This window comes from Podarcis cretensis (genome assembly GCF_951804945.1).
Source record: "Podarcis cretensis genome assembly, chromosome: 12".
Classification (NCBI taxonomy): domain Eukaryota; kingdom Metazoa; phylum Chordata; class Lepidosauria; order Squamata; family Lacertidae; genus Podarcis; species Podarcis cretensis.
The window spans coordinates 24210458-24225211 of NC_137181.1; the positions used below are offsets into that span (position 1 = coordinate 24210458).

Genomic DNA, 14754 nt, shown 5'->3' on the forward strand with positions numbered 1-14754 from the left:
CGTAAATTTTACAAGAGAGTTACAAAGAAACAAAAATTATTTTTTTAGAGGAGAGAATAAAATAAAGGTGGCAGCAGAATACTATCGATCTGAGAAATCAGTGAACTGAATCCTGTACTGCGCGGTGATGAATTATAAGTAAAGGATATATATAAGCAGTAATTAGCAAGGGTTTCCTGGCAATGGGCTACCTGGAAACAAAGGAACAGATGTCTGGGCAACTACATACCTATATACTAGAGGATTTCATTAGCATCCAAGCTGCCATACTGAATACCAAATGGAGGAAACCTATGTGTTCAGATTTAAGTTACATATAAACTGAACGAGCAGCAGTACAAATAGAATGGCAAAGTTGTGTGAACATTCCTGTCAGATTATTGTCATCTAGGCTGCCCTCAAAAACAGTGATTGCTCAACCCAAACCAAAATATTCATTTTTCACTGATAACTGGCTCTCTAGGCATAAAATGATGTTCAGATTCCTAAGCACCAACACACTAGAAATGCTTTCAGGTTAAAAAGTTGCTACTCACAAACTTAAAAGACTGCTTTAAAAAAGTGGGATTACTATAGCAGAAATGTGTTGGTGTTTCTCATGTGTATGTGTATTATGCACACATAAAGATATAAAGTATAAGATCTGTATCAGCACCAGCTTAAATTAAACCATAGCAACCATATTTTGTTTACAAAAAATAATGTATCACCTCAAAAGGCAACACAACAAAACTGAGCGGGTCTTACTATATACGAGAAAGGACTAACTGACATCGCATGGATCATATCCAGATCTGGGTTCTGGATAATTTTTATTGGCTTCTAGCAGGTCTATTCAAATTTTAATGCAGGTAAAAAGATGTGTCCAGTTTTGTTCGTAAGTAAAAGGAGAGAGAAATTAAAGTTGTTAGAAGCAGGTATTTCCACACTATAATGTTACACCTCTTTTGAATTGTGTATGCAGAACATACACACAAAAGATGTAGCACAGGCTTCATTCTGTTGATCACTCTGTTCTCCAGACTGAGCAGAGAACTCTAGGACCAGAGACACATCTTACCAAATAAACTCAGCTCATCACAAGTGTAACCATTCAGTATTCAGGGTTTCACAGCTATATAGCATATATATTCAGATACAGTAACTCCACATGCACATAATGCCAAATCGTTCTTTAGAATTACAAGGACAAGCCTATACAAACCTTAAGGTTCATGAGCTTCCAGAAGCTTTTGCTTCCGTTCTGGCTAAGCATGTCTGGCCAAACTGTGATAAGTCTTAACTATGGTTTACTCTAAAACAAGGCAACTTCAAAAACTGGTTTATGAAGCTAGCTTGTTTTAGACTTAACACTAAACTGGTTAAGCAAAAACAGAAGTGGAAATTTTCAGTTTCTTCACAGCTGCACTGGAGAAGATGAGGAAATACATGAGCCCAGGGCTCACACAGAGCGTCATCCTTGTAACACTAAACCATGGTTTTGCATTGTGTGTGAATGCAGCCACTGTGTCTCTGAGCTCTATAGCTGGGAAACCCTAAATACTGAATGGCAGTAGCTTTATTAAGGAGCACAGCTATCCATGATGGGCTGAGTGTATTTGGCAAGATACACTTCTGCCCCAACCTCCAGTTCACTTGCCTGGAGTAGAGAGACTCAGAAAATGCAGAAACTGGCCACATCCCTGCTTTATATTATAAACTGCACATATTTTTACAGAATACACCTTCCCAAAATAAAGTCCAATCCCTACAGTTCTAATGTTAAAATAAAATTGTTTCATGTAAACATTGGATTCCTATGCTTTGGTACAATCCTATACTGTTTCCTGGGAATAAATCCAACTGAGACTTATTTTTGAGTAGGCACGTCTGGGATTGTGCTGTTAAATCTTTTATTTCTTTGACTTCTGTTCATCAGTTTCAAAACAGCAAACATCATCCTAAACTCCAATGACATGAGTCTACACAGCCAAGCAAGGAATGCGTTCAGTGGAATTATTCAAGTCTGTCTAGCAGTTATCTCATGGCTGAATTATTCTGCTCACTGTCAAAACAGCCTTTCTTGGAACCATTCTGATTTTAGTGCCTATAAATTATAGCACAATTCTAGCATACATTATTGAGACAAAACAATTGGCTACCTTCCCTTTTTTTTGGAACGAAACACACACAGTAGCTTATCTAGGGTGACAAGAGCAGTATCCTAACAGCAGGCGCAAGGTCTGGAATACAAGAATGAATGCCACTGATTGAGTGTAGTTAAAATCAATATAATGGCATGAATCTCACACATTCAAAGAGAAGTTTCACATTTATTTAGTGTTGTTTTTTTTTAAAAAAAAAAGGTTAATGACATACAGGCAACCCCCATTTTAGGTGTGACCAATATGTGAGCGATCTCTCTCTCTCTCTCTCTCACACACACACACACACATTGTTCAACCTGTAAGTGACCCAGAAACTTTATAAAAGATGTCCCTAAAAGGGTGGAATAGGGGCAGGGTGAAGCAGAACAGAGCAGAGCAGAGTGTTTCCATTTATGCAGGGGTTACGTTCCAAGTCACTGTGCGTTTAAGGGAATGTTTCTGTTTGAGGAGCTCTTTTCGTTTAATTTAGTATTTGTTTTGTGGCAGGGCAAAGGGGGGAAGAGAGACAGTGCACATATTTAATGCAAGATGAAGGGAAATGTTGTTGCTATTATTTCCTGGATGCTTGTTTGTGAGCTTGTCAGTGAACTTCTAAAATGAACTTTTTTGGGCTCTATGCCTGCCTGGATATCGTATTGACTGACTCCATATCCTTCCCCAAACCTGGAAGATATCCTTCCTGAACTCCTGACTAAGAGGCTGATTGTGATTCCCCTGGTATGGTGTACTCTGCGCAGAAACAGAGGCTATTACTTCACATTGTCAAAACAGAGTGGTGCTGATGTGCCCTGGATCAAATGAAATAATCATTTTTGTCTGTTGGTTGGAATACTTTGCTCCTATAATTTAGAGGGGGAAAGTGTTTTAGACAACGAAGTGGGAGAAAACTGCACGGAACTGGAAGCAAATATTTGTCACATTTTAAAAGTTTCCGTGTGGTGGGGTTTGTTTGGTTTTTTGACAGTGGACGTGAAGGTGTAATCAGAACTAGAATTCAAAAACAGATGTCATGTGGTATGGCTTAATTGCTAAACAAGAGGTACAGAGTCAATCTTGTCTGAAAGTCATGGTTAGGCCCTCTTACATGGGAGCTTTCCCCTGTCCATAGATGTATAGCAAATAATTGGCTTTCTTTGGTGAAGAAACAGTAGTGCTCTGCACATGCATAATGACACCCCTTCCTAAATAAGTGATGTACAGATCTTATTGTGATGAAAACAGCAAGGAAAAAGTTGCAGCCCTACCAATTCAAAATGTTACCAGGCACCACGGACTGTGACTTTTCTTATTTAATTGCAATTGTAAATCTGTAGCTTTAATAGATAAAAACCTCAGTATGGGGGGTGGCGTCACAAGATATGGTTCACATCCTGGCACATGTGGGTTTGTTAAGGCACTGCACACACAGCTAGAGCATTCTTAAAAGCTCTCTTTCTGGAAAAACTTCAGCATTTTCCCTAAGTCCTCAGAACAACTGGGAGTCTTAATTGCTGGCTTCGCTTCCAAACAAACATACACTTCATCCAGTTTAATTTGCTCAGTGTTTAGTCTCACTGGTGCAAAGCAGGTAAAGCGAAACCTTTTGGTGGCCCAACTTCTGCCTCTCAGTTCCTGCAGCTGCCATGGCAAAAGCATCCATGATAAACCTTAACATGGAAAATCTTATGAACTGATTAGCTTGGCAAAGCAGGCTAATAATGCTCAAGTGAGCAGAGGGGATCGCAAAGTAGCTTTGAGACTACTTATGCCTCCTGAAACTGCAGCAAAGGCAGCAGTTCTGCCCTCTAGTGGGTAAATGTTAGCAAGATGAATTTATTCACATAGATTTCGCAATCAGATCCTGGTTAGTAATGCTAACAGTTCACAGCTTGATCTACAAGGAAGATTCATTGTGTATTACAAACACAACACAGAAAGGCTAATAACAGCAAAAGCTGAAGAACAATTTTTTTTGTCTCTCTGAAGAAGAAAAACTACAAAAAACCATGGCACAGTTATATAAGGAACAAACTACAGTGGTACCTCGGGTTACATACGCTTCAGGTTACAGACTCCGCTAACCCAGAAATATTACCTCAGGTTAAGAACTTTGCTTCAGGATGAGAACAGAAATCACGCGGCGGTGGTGTGGCAGCAGCAGGAGGCCCCATTAGCTAAAGTGGTGCTTCAGGTTAAGAACAGTTTCAGGCTAAGAACGGACCTCTGGAACGAATTACCATATTTTTTGCTCTATAAGACGCACCTTTTCCCTCCTAAAAAGTAAGGGGAAATGTGTGCGCGTCTTATGGAGCAAATGCAGGCTGTGCAGCTATCCCAGAAGCCAGAACAGCAAGAGGGATTGCTGCTTTCACTGCGCAGCGATCCCTCTTGCTGTTCTGCCTTCTGGGATTCAGAATTTTTTTTTTTCTTGTTTTCCTCCTCCAAAAACTAGGTGCATCTTATGGTCTGGTGCGTCTTATAGAGCAGAAAATACAGTAAGTACATAACCAGAGGTACCACTGTATATGATATATACTAATGCATATAAAAATGCCCTGATATTGGGGGGGGGCGCGTTAAAAAGGTGGTTTGAGAAGAGTGGGATTTAAAGCAGAGAGCAGAGGTGAAAGAGGGTGCTTAACCATTGTCCCTCACTGTTAGCACATTTGCAAAGCTGAGCAGGGTTCAGTATGGTTTCAAATTGAAAGGGGGACCGTGTGTCGAGATTCCTGCATTGCAAGGGATTGGACTAGATCATTCTTGGGGTCCCTTCCAACTCTACAATTCTATGATTCTATTCAAAATCGCTAGCAGCAATTACCATGTAACACAAATCCATAGTTTCGTGCTACATGGACAAGCTATAGCAACCCCAGCCCAAGTGTTGGGCTCACACACTTCCCTTCCTGTTTCAAAGAATGATGACTTGTTTCATGTGAACAAAGAATCCTGGACAACCAGGGGTTATGAAGCTGACTTCTTTAACTAACCAGAATTCATTGCAAGCCAGGACTTTTGGATCATACAACACTTAAAATTAGCATTCCTAATCTCCACCGGAGAAGCAGCACACCATCCTGACTCATTGCTTGGGTTCATTGTGCGTTGCCCACATAGCGTTCAACCTCACTTTAGTGTTACGTGGAAATGCAGCCACAGACAAATTAAGGAAATGGCAGGGTCATGATGTTGATCTGGTGTCACAAAACCTTCACAGACTCTGATATTTCAGGCATAAAATTTTGTGACATCAGAGCAACATACCCCAAGGTTTGGGGAGTGTTAATCTCAACCAACCAAAGCCAGAGTTCTGGCCCTGCAATTTCCAGGATTTTACCAGAGAGCCTGACAGCATCCAGTCAGGTTGCATTCTACCATCATGACCCCACACCCAATTTCTTTCATTTGTTCCTGGCACAATTACAAAGCTTTTGCTTTCCAAACCAAATTTGAATGCTGCAGGCTGTTGACGCCTTCTTCACAACTCTACAGCCACATGAAAGCATCCCAAATAATATCCAAAATGGCATGGGGGAAGGGTCCAAAACAGGATATAGATTTGAGAGATTAGTCTGTGTTTATAATGCCCCCCCCCGAAGTTAGGTACACTCAAATCCATTCATTTTAATGGGCTTAAGCACTCCTAATGCTAGGCTGGATTGTGGCCAATGTATACATTTCAAACTAAAAGTAAATTAATGGGGAACTGAATATTGAACATATGAACGTGCCTTATGCCAAGTCAAGTCATTGGCCTGTCTGACCTAGAACTGCCTACTTCAGGAGAATGTTGGACTACAATACCCATCATCCCTGACCATTAGACATGCTGCCTATGGTTGATGGGAGTTGGAGTCCAACAACACCTGGAGGGCACGGTGTTGGCTACTCCTGCCAGATTTTCTCAAAAGCAACGTGGTTCCAGTTGTTGTGGAACCAACTCCCACCAATCCCAGGCAATAGGGTCAAAGATCAGAACTGTAGTCCAGCAACATCTGAAATATATCACATTGGTTACAGGTGAACATGGAGGTATAAATATGCATGCCACCCTTAAGATTACAATTTTTATGAGTGGAAAAACCCATGTGCTGCTGTGGAAGGCAGAACCCACTATTTGTAAAGCCTTGCTCCTGGAATATCGCCCTGCTGTTCAGGTGTTATTGAATCACAATGTTACGTTGTGCAGTGATATGCTGGCTAGCACAACATTTAGAGTCTCAGAGCTACAGGGGTCTAGAGAGACAATCCTGCGCCACTGGAGAAAATGCAAGATTTGACATTGATTTCTGTGGGAATAGGGGCTCCATCTTGATAGGCAATCAAGAAGCAGTCTAAACCTTTGCTGCTTAAATATTTTTTACTTAACCTATTAAGGCCCACAGTATGAAGAAATCAATAGCGCTTAAATGAAAAAATATCAGTGGTATTAGTAAGTCAGTCTGTGCCGCTATGGTGGTAGATATTATTAAACTTATTACATTTACAATTATAAGAGCTAAATGACCATATCTGATGCAGAATAACTGTGTTCTCTTAAACTGATTGATTGGTTATTATCACTGATCAGCCATCATAGGAAAAGCTTTATTATCAAGTGCTGAAGCTGGGATGGGAAACCTGTGATTCTCCATATGTTGTTGGGACTCCAGTTCCCATCATCCCTGACCATTAGCCATGCTGGTTGGGGCTGATGGTAGCTGGAGTCCAATAACATCTGTACCATCATAGATGCCGCCACAGATGCCCCATTAAGTGCTAAAGCTCATCACTTAACGATCACCACCACTTCAGTTCATCATATTATCATATCTTCATAAAGACAGCAAGTATGTGACTTCTATATTTTCTCCTTAGCCTCACCTAGTATATTAGCACTCAGTATATTGACTTGTCATTTAGCAATTCCCAAGTTTATCTGTCAACCTCCTTCTCCCTCCCCCAGGCCTTCTACGGTATCTTTGGGCTGCCAAAACTGGCACAGGGCCACCAAGATTTTTCAGGCTCATTAGTCTGTTTTTTACAGGTGTCAATTATTCCATAACATCTACTCACCTAGCAAATGGGAGTTCTTGCCTGGTTATATCTTATGTATCATTAGTTCACAGAGCTTAGTCTGATGTTAATTTGTTAAAAGGCCAATAACAGGAAAGACTGTGATGAAGGAATCTGACACAGGGAGACACAAGTGTTGATTCCTTATAATTGATTTGGCTGCATTCTCTGTGGCCTTCCAGCCAAGGACTCTGATTTTAAAGTCAGCTGCCATACTTGTCAGACTATCTGTCCATCTAGCCTAGTGACTACTCTGACTGGCAGCTGTTCTTCAAACTGCTCTCCAACAGAGAGAGGTTTTCCAATGTGAACTCAGTGTGGCGTTAGACGGGAAAGAGTTTACAGTGAAAGACACACAGACGATGCCACAGGTGGCAAGACACTAGTCAGAGGAGAGATGGCTTTAAATCCCAGGAAATGGATTTACCGGGTGGCCTTGCCCAACTCACTAACCTCCAGCCTCCATAACCTCTGTACTGGAAATATCAATGGCAACCATCCTTCATAGGTATTCATGTGCTTTTAAATTTCCATTTATGAATCGCTTCCCATAAAGCATCAATAGTCAAACATAAATATGATTTATAAGCCAATACAAATAAAGAGTGAGATGCAAATCTCCACTTCAAAGACTCAGTGGAAGAGGCAGGTCTTCAACAGGAGGGAGTACCTATGGTTAGGTCCTGCCACACTAAAAGTCCCATTCCAACATGATGCTTAACAGACTTCCTGGAGAGATGGCATCTACAGGACTCACTGAATATATATGGGGTGAGATGATCTTTTAGGTACGTGGTCCTGAGCTGTATAAGGCTATGTACACAAGCACTAGCACCTTCAACATACCTAGGTAGCTAACTGGCAGGCAGTGCAAGTGTTTCAGAAGCAGCCAGCGCTACATGATGGCGGTATTCTGCCCCAGTGAGAACCCCAGCTGCTTCATTTTGCACGGGCTTCAGCTCCCAGTCAACTTCAGGGGCATCCCCACATAGAGCACATGACAGTAATCTGACCTGGAAGTTACCAGCACATGAAGAACAGGGGTCAGGCTGTCTCAGTCCAGATCGCAGATGAAATTCTAAATTGTCACCAGTGACCAGGCATCTTATTCCATTGCTCAGATCTCAGATCCTCTCACTCATTTATTACTCTCTCTCTCTCTCTCTCTCTCTCTCTCTGTGTGTGTGTGTGTGTGTGTGTGTGTGTGTGTGTGTAAGTTCATGAGGCTCCCTGGCAACCCCCATTCAGATATTGCCTTGGCTGAGACCAGCTTAGCTTTAACAATGTGACAGCATCATCATGTGCCCACAGACCATCCTCTGGCCCCTTAGCAAGCTGTCTTTGGGCAAATATTAGCTTGCAGAAGGCAAACACTCTGAAGGAGCAAAGAGGGATTCTTCTTTAAGACAATCTGATGGAAAGCAGATATTCAGAAGCACTTTAAAATTATGTAAGCCCTAATACGCTTTAATCACTGCTTTGTACTCACAATCAAGATTGATTCCCCTCAGCCCCACTTATGGCTGCTGCGCTGTGCAACTCTTAAACAGCGGTAATAATTGTGTACAATCGAGATATGTTGGTTATTTCAGATTAGCCTTAGGTAAATGGGTAGGATATGTGCACTCTCACAGTTTGGCCCGATTTTAAGGTTCAGTATGCACTCTGTGTACGTTAGGATGAACACAGTGTAACAATTCTGCATAATGATTCTTAAGGTAAAACAACCTGAGCACCTAGCTGTCGATGTTAACAGATGCCACATAAAAAGGCCACATAATTATAGCAGCAACAACATCCGCCATACCATCAGGAGCTCATTCACTTGGACACCCTCCAATATTCCACACAACATCACTCATCAACAGCGACAGCCTTCTGGTGTCTTCACAGGATGAACAGATCAGCCTCTAAAGATAAATGGACCCAGATTTGAAATCCGAAGCAGCAATGTTGAGAAAACTCACCCTTCTTCATCCACCAAAAAAACCCTTCCAGTTGGAGATGCCAGTGCAATATGGTGGGAAAAGACCTTATTGGAAAATTTGATTCTATTCTCATTCAGGTCTTGACCAAAACCCAGGCTTGCTATGAATAGTCACTATTCTGATATGCCACGGGCATTCTGGACTTTTTGGATTTCATGCCCTTTTGCTTCTACGGTGCTTTTCCTCTCTGCATACTGGTGCGTGTGTGCACACACTCATAGGTGCAACCTGCCAAATGCATCTAACAAGTGAGTGCAACTCCACAAAAACTTATGCCACCATAAATTATTATATTTCAATATGCCACAATGCCCTTTGCTGTTGTTTTTTTTTCCTGTGACAGACTAATGCTACAAACCTACAAACACTTCAGAGTAAGTCCCACTGAACTCAGTGAGATTTGCTGCTGAGTAAACATGCACTGGATTTGTGGGAAATACTGAGGGGGGGGCATTATCCCATAGAATGCACACCACCTCCCCTAACTGCGTGAACAAACCTTAATAGCACAAAGCCTTTGATCTAGCCCTCTTGCAGACCTCCCCCCTCCCCCATTTCCCTACCAGCTTAACAGCAGGAAATGAAAGGACAGGAAACAATATTGCTATATCTGAGAAGAATGTGAAACCTGGGTTCACTCCTTAAGGAAAAGCAACACCATCATCATTACATATTCACACCAGCCAATAAATTTTTTGTTTGCACCCTTGTAAGAACAGGAAACAGAACGGAAGGAATAGATGCTGGCTGCTGCTTTGAGCTCGAACCATCTTCTCACATGAAGAAGGGCAGAAAAGAACAGATTAGCACTTAAATAAAAGTGTGGGGCTTAATAGAGGAGGGAGAAACAGAGGCTTTGGAATCCACTCTCCCCCACCATCCAATGCACAGATAAAAGAAGGCAAAGGAAGCCTACTGGGGCCTCTGTTTTTATCACATATGGAGATGGGAGAGTCCCAATGAAATGGCAAAGCTGCTTTGTAAGTGCACAAATGTTAACACTTCACATTCTACATTCTTGATGAAAGGATTTTATTTATTTTTTTGGCAAGGTTTCCATGTGCCTGTAGTAGCTGTATGGCAAGGAGAAGATAGAACGAATGTGGCTGTCCCAAGCACACAAGGTGGGCAAAACTTCATCAGCTGAACTTCTACTTTCATGAATAGATTAGAGGCACACAGAATTCAGCAACCCCATGCACAAGGAGAGATCGGATTGCCCATTCTGGATAGGCAGGCTGGTTTACAGGTGAAGATGCCAAGGCACTTGCTGCTGGACCAGGAAGCAAAGGTCTGCAGCCAGGACAGGTTACCTGCTCCCACGGAAACAGGTGGAATCCACTCAATCCACAAGGAAGAAGATTCTGTGCTCCTTTTTGGAGTCCATTGAGATTTTCCTCTACCTCACTGCAAAGTCTGCCAGCAGCTGACCCTGAGCTATGTGCCTAAGAACTCCTCAAGCAGACAGGAATTCAACAGGTGTCTATGTCTCACCTCATTCCAGAACGGTGGCAGAAGTTGCACCAGCCCTGACATTTTTAGCGGGCATGGCAAAAAAAAATGGGCATGGAAAACAGCTCTTTAATAAGAGTTTGGAGGAACCAGATTAATCTGACACATCATTAAAATCACACAGAGAAGGCGCCCTGAAGACCTTACCATCCCACACCCCTCGTCTAAGGGAAGGATTCTTGACACACAAACCCACAACGTCTGCCCTCCGCATTACACCCTTGGGGGAGAATACTAAATTCCATCACTCAGGCAAGCATGTGCCAGGAGGAGGAGCAAGCAAGGTACGCTGTGCAAACAGTGGCAAGTGCAGTGAAATGATCCAGCTGAATCCAAACACACCATGCCAGCCTCCATGGCTGGGAAGGGCTATGATAGAATCATAGATTCATCAAGTTGAAAGGGACCACAAGGGTCAGCTAATCCAAAGTGGGGCTCAAACCAACAACCCTGAGATTAAGAATCTGATGATCTGCCAATTGATGATAATGGATGTCAATTAGTCAGATTCTCAGTCATGCCTGGAACATCATTTGTTCCAGAAGCCATGGGGGGGGGGCGGATTTTGGCCCTATAGGTGGAAACTGGTTGCAAGAAAGGCAAGAAAAAGAAACTCTGCACATGTTTCAAAGCCTCCTAAAACTGAATCTCAGGGCTCGGAGAAATGGGTACTCGCCTCAGTAAGGCGGGATCCTCTCACGCCAGAGATATTTAACCCTACTTAGTCCTGGCAAATCTAGATTTATCAAAACAAAAAAAATTCCTTCCAGTAGCACCTTAAAGACCACTTCTTCAGGTACACAGACTCTGTGTATCTGAAGAAGTGCGCATGCACACGAAAGCTCATACCAAGAACTAACTTAGTTGGTCTTTAAGGTGCTACTGGAAGGAATTTTTTTTGTTTTGACTATGGCAGACCAACACGGCTACCTATCTGTAACTAGATTTATCACTTCGCCTGGATGAGGAAGAGCCAGCCCCCCAGCGCTGCAAAGCGCAAGGAGGTGGTCGTCCGTGCAAAACTTCAAGCGCGACGGTGAACTTTGCCACTTTGCTTAACTCTGCCCACCAGCGCGCGCGCAGACGCACGCGCCCCCAACCCGTCCAGGCCAGCCTCCTCTCCTCTCCCTTCCTTACCGTGACTCTGCTTCGACTTCAGGGCGCCGATGAGCTGCAGCCGGTCCGCCAAGCACTGCAAAAGTAGCAGCACCCCCGCCGCCGCCGCCACCTGGGCTCCCCCCAGCTTCACCATAGCGCCTCGCGGGCTGCGCGCTCGCTGCTCCGAACTCCCGCTGGACTCTCGCTGCGCCGCTTCGGGGAACGAAAAAAGAAGCAGCAGCAGCAGCAGCGCTCAGGAGGAAAGATCCGCGCGCCTCCCTCCCCCTTCCTTCCCTTTAAATCCGGGGTGGAGGAAAGTCACTTTTTATTCCGATCCGATTTCATTGAGCCGGGCAGGAGAGGCGCCGACGTAGCCCAGTCCCGACTGTCACCGCCGCCTTTTTGTTTTTCCAGCCTGTGAAGCCAAAAGGCGATCTTAGTCCAACGGCATAATAACGAGGAAAGAAGGGCGTAAAAGGGCGTGAGTGCGTTTCCCCGCGGGCGGGCGGGAGTGTGAACAAGCGAAACCGAAATCAGAGCCGACCACTAAGTACCAAAGTCGCCCAAAAGCGCGCGGGGGGGGGGAGAGGGGGAGTGCTTTAGCCTGCGTGTGTGTGATCCCCACCGAGTAACTCTCCCTTTCTTTGCTAAGCCTGAGCCGATCTCCAAGGCAGGAGGGGCGGCCGGCTTCAGAGCCGACGGCGATCCTTTCCCCAAACAAAACAAAACGAGAGCCCTTTCTCTGGGAGTGTCCCCGCCACACGCGCGTCCTCCTCGCAGACCCTCCTCCCTTCCTCGCAAACTCCTCCGAGCCGGGACTTCCCGCCGAGCGATCCAGTGGAGAAATCCAGGGGGCAGAGTCTTAAAATGATTTCGGAGACAAAAGAAGCCCTGTCGCTCTTCCTGCGCGAGGACGGGATGGAGCGGGGACGAGGGGAGGCTGAAGGAGGCCGGGTCCAGTCGACCCCCCCCCCCCACTCCCCGCAATTGCCTTAAGGCGATTGCTCGAGATTAGGCTGGAGTCTTTCTTTTTAAGAAGAAAAGAGGAGACTCGTCGGCTGTCCAATTAAAAGCAAAGCCAAAGGGTAAGGGCGGGCGAGGGGCTGGAGGGAAGCGCCTCCGAAGCCACGCCGAGGTGGTCTCTCGCTGGCGAGGGAGAGGGCGAAGCAACGCCCGGGCAGATGCTGGATGCGAAATAGTTTGGCTGCTTGGCCGCCGCGGGAGGCGGGAGGGGCGCGCTCGCTGGCTCGCTGGCTCCCCTTTGGCCAGGCAGCCGGTGCCTCGCACTGGGGCAATGGGGCTCGCCTCGCCTCGCTCAAGGCGCAGCAGCAGCAGCAGCAGCCGCAGCCGCCCCGCTCGCCCTCCTCCCCCCACCTTCCTCTGCCGGAAGCCAGCTGCCCCGGCCGATGCTCTTCCCCGGAGGAAGACGAGAGACCAGCAGGAGCCGGGAAAGGAGAGCGAGCTCGCCGCCGCCGCCGCCGCCGCCGCCGCGCCTCCTGCTGCTGCTGCCTGGCGCCCCTCCTCGCAGCCGGCCGCGCTGCCTGGGCGCCTCCGCGCGACTCTGCCTCGCTGAGTTTGGTCTCCCAGCAGAGACGGGTCACATGCGCCCCTCCCTCCCTCGCTCCCTCCCTCAGCCTGCGCGGAGGGAGAGCCCGAGAGAGGCATCGCTCCTGCGCGGCGGGAGAGGCAGCAGCCGGAGGGCTCCCCCAAACGAGCGCATGGGAGCGGAGGGGAAATCCTCTCCGAGGAGGATTGGGCGCAGCCGAGAGAAGCCTTTCGAGGAGCTGCAGTGTCCCCAGGAAACCCCCGTCCCAGCTCTGCCTGCCTGCCTGCCGTGGGGCTCCTATCGCCCTTTCAAGCGCGCGGGAAATTAGAAATGTGGGGACTTGGGGTTTTCCTCAGGCTGAATTCCGAGCCTTTTCACAGCCTGGTGGCGGGAGAGAGGGGAATCAGCTGCGAGGGAGGAAATAAAAGGGGCTGCACGCCCGCACGCCTTTCCTATGGTCAGGCTACAGAGCTGCTGTTGGCAGCCCAGTCTGAACGGCTCCTCGCCAACCCCGTCGATGGTTTCTCGGGCACCCCCTCCCTCCAAACCTGCTTCGCCCTGGGACGTGCCTATAACTCGTGGTTCTGATGTCCCAACGCTCCCACGGGGCACATTTCAGTCAGGCGAAGGAGGGGGTCGTTGGCTAACGGCCAACAGGCAGAAAAGACTGTCCAACAATGCCATTATCCACACACACACATATGATCCATGGATTAACATCAGAATCCTTGCATTAAAGCTCACTCCTTAGGAACCAGTGGCTTTCAGATGCACTTTGAACAAAGAGATGTTCAAAGGGAAAGCTGCTTTTAATAACGCACCTTCCCCCCGCTGCTTTTTGCAGGTACTATTGGTCTGGGTCTCATCCAGCATCTTTTCAGTACACCCAGTTAGGATTCAGCAGTCCAGTTGTACACTCTTGGGTATTCAGCATTAGCTTAAGGTGTGCAATAATCACATGCCCACTTTTGCAGCATCTTCACAGCATCCCAAGTCTCTCTCTTTATCATACCCTCCAAGTGTTTACTTGTGTAACACGCTTTACCATATCTTGCAGAGAAGCACCTCAGAGAAGGCCAAATCGTCATCCTTAGACTTGGCTGATGATATCTTAATTGACCCTCATGGCTCACTCCTGAGGTTGAGCTGCAACATGGAAGCCATAGGAAATGTTTCAATGTGGTTATTCAACCAGTGGCAGACTTCGGGCTTCACCGGCACCTTGTGTGACGCTAACATTCAGGCCACCCTCCCCATCTCTCACACTCCATTTGGGCAGCCCCTCCAGGGTACTACTCAGTGCATCCGCACAGGTCATACTACCGTAAAACTGCCTATATATTCAACCACACCACAGTAATTGTAGATGAGAATGAAGAGACCCTCACCAGATAACCATCTAATGTAATAATGACACCAGGTGACTGAC

General features: G+C 45.9%; 1 protein-coding gene across 1 annotated transcript in view; it reads right to left on the minus strand.

Annotated features, from left to right (window-relative positions):
• The window catches only part of PLXDC2 (plexin domain containing 2), a 250187-nt gene extending 237477 nt beyond the window's left edge, over positions 1 to 12710 (minus strand). Inside the window, exon 1 of the mRNA XM_079948329.1 lies at positions 11819 to 12710. Coding sequence (XP_079804455.1) covers positions 11819 to 11933 — 115 coding nt within the window. The 5' untranslated portion in view covers positions 11934 to 12710. The remainder of the gene's footprint in view (positions 1 to 11818) is intronic.
• Positions 12711 to 14754: the final 2044 nt, after the last annotated feature.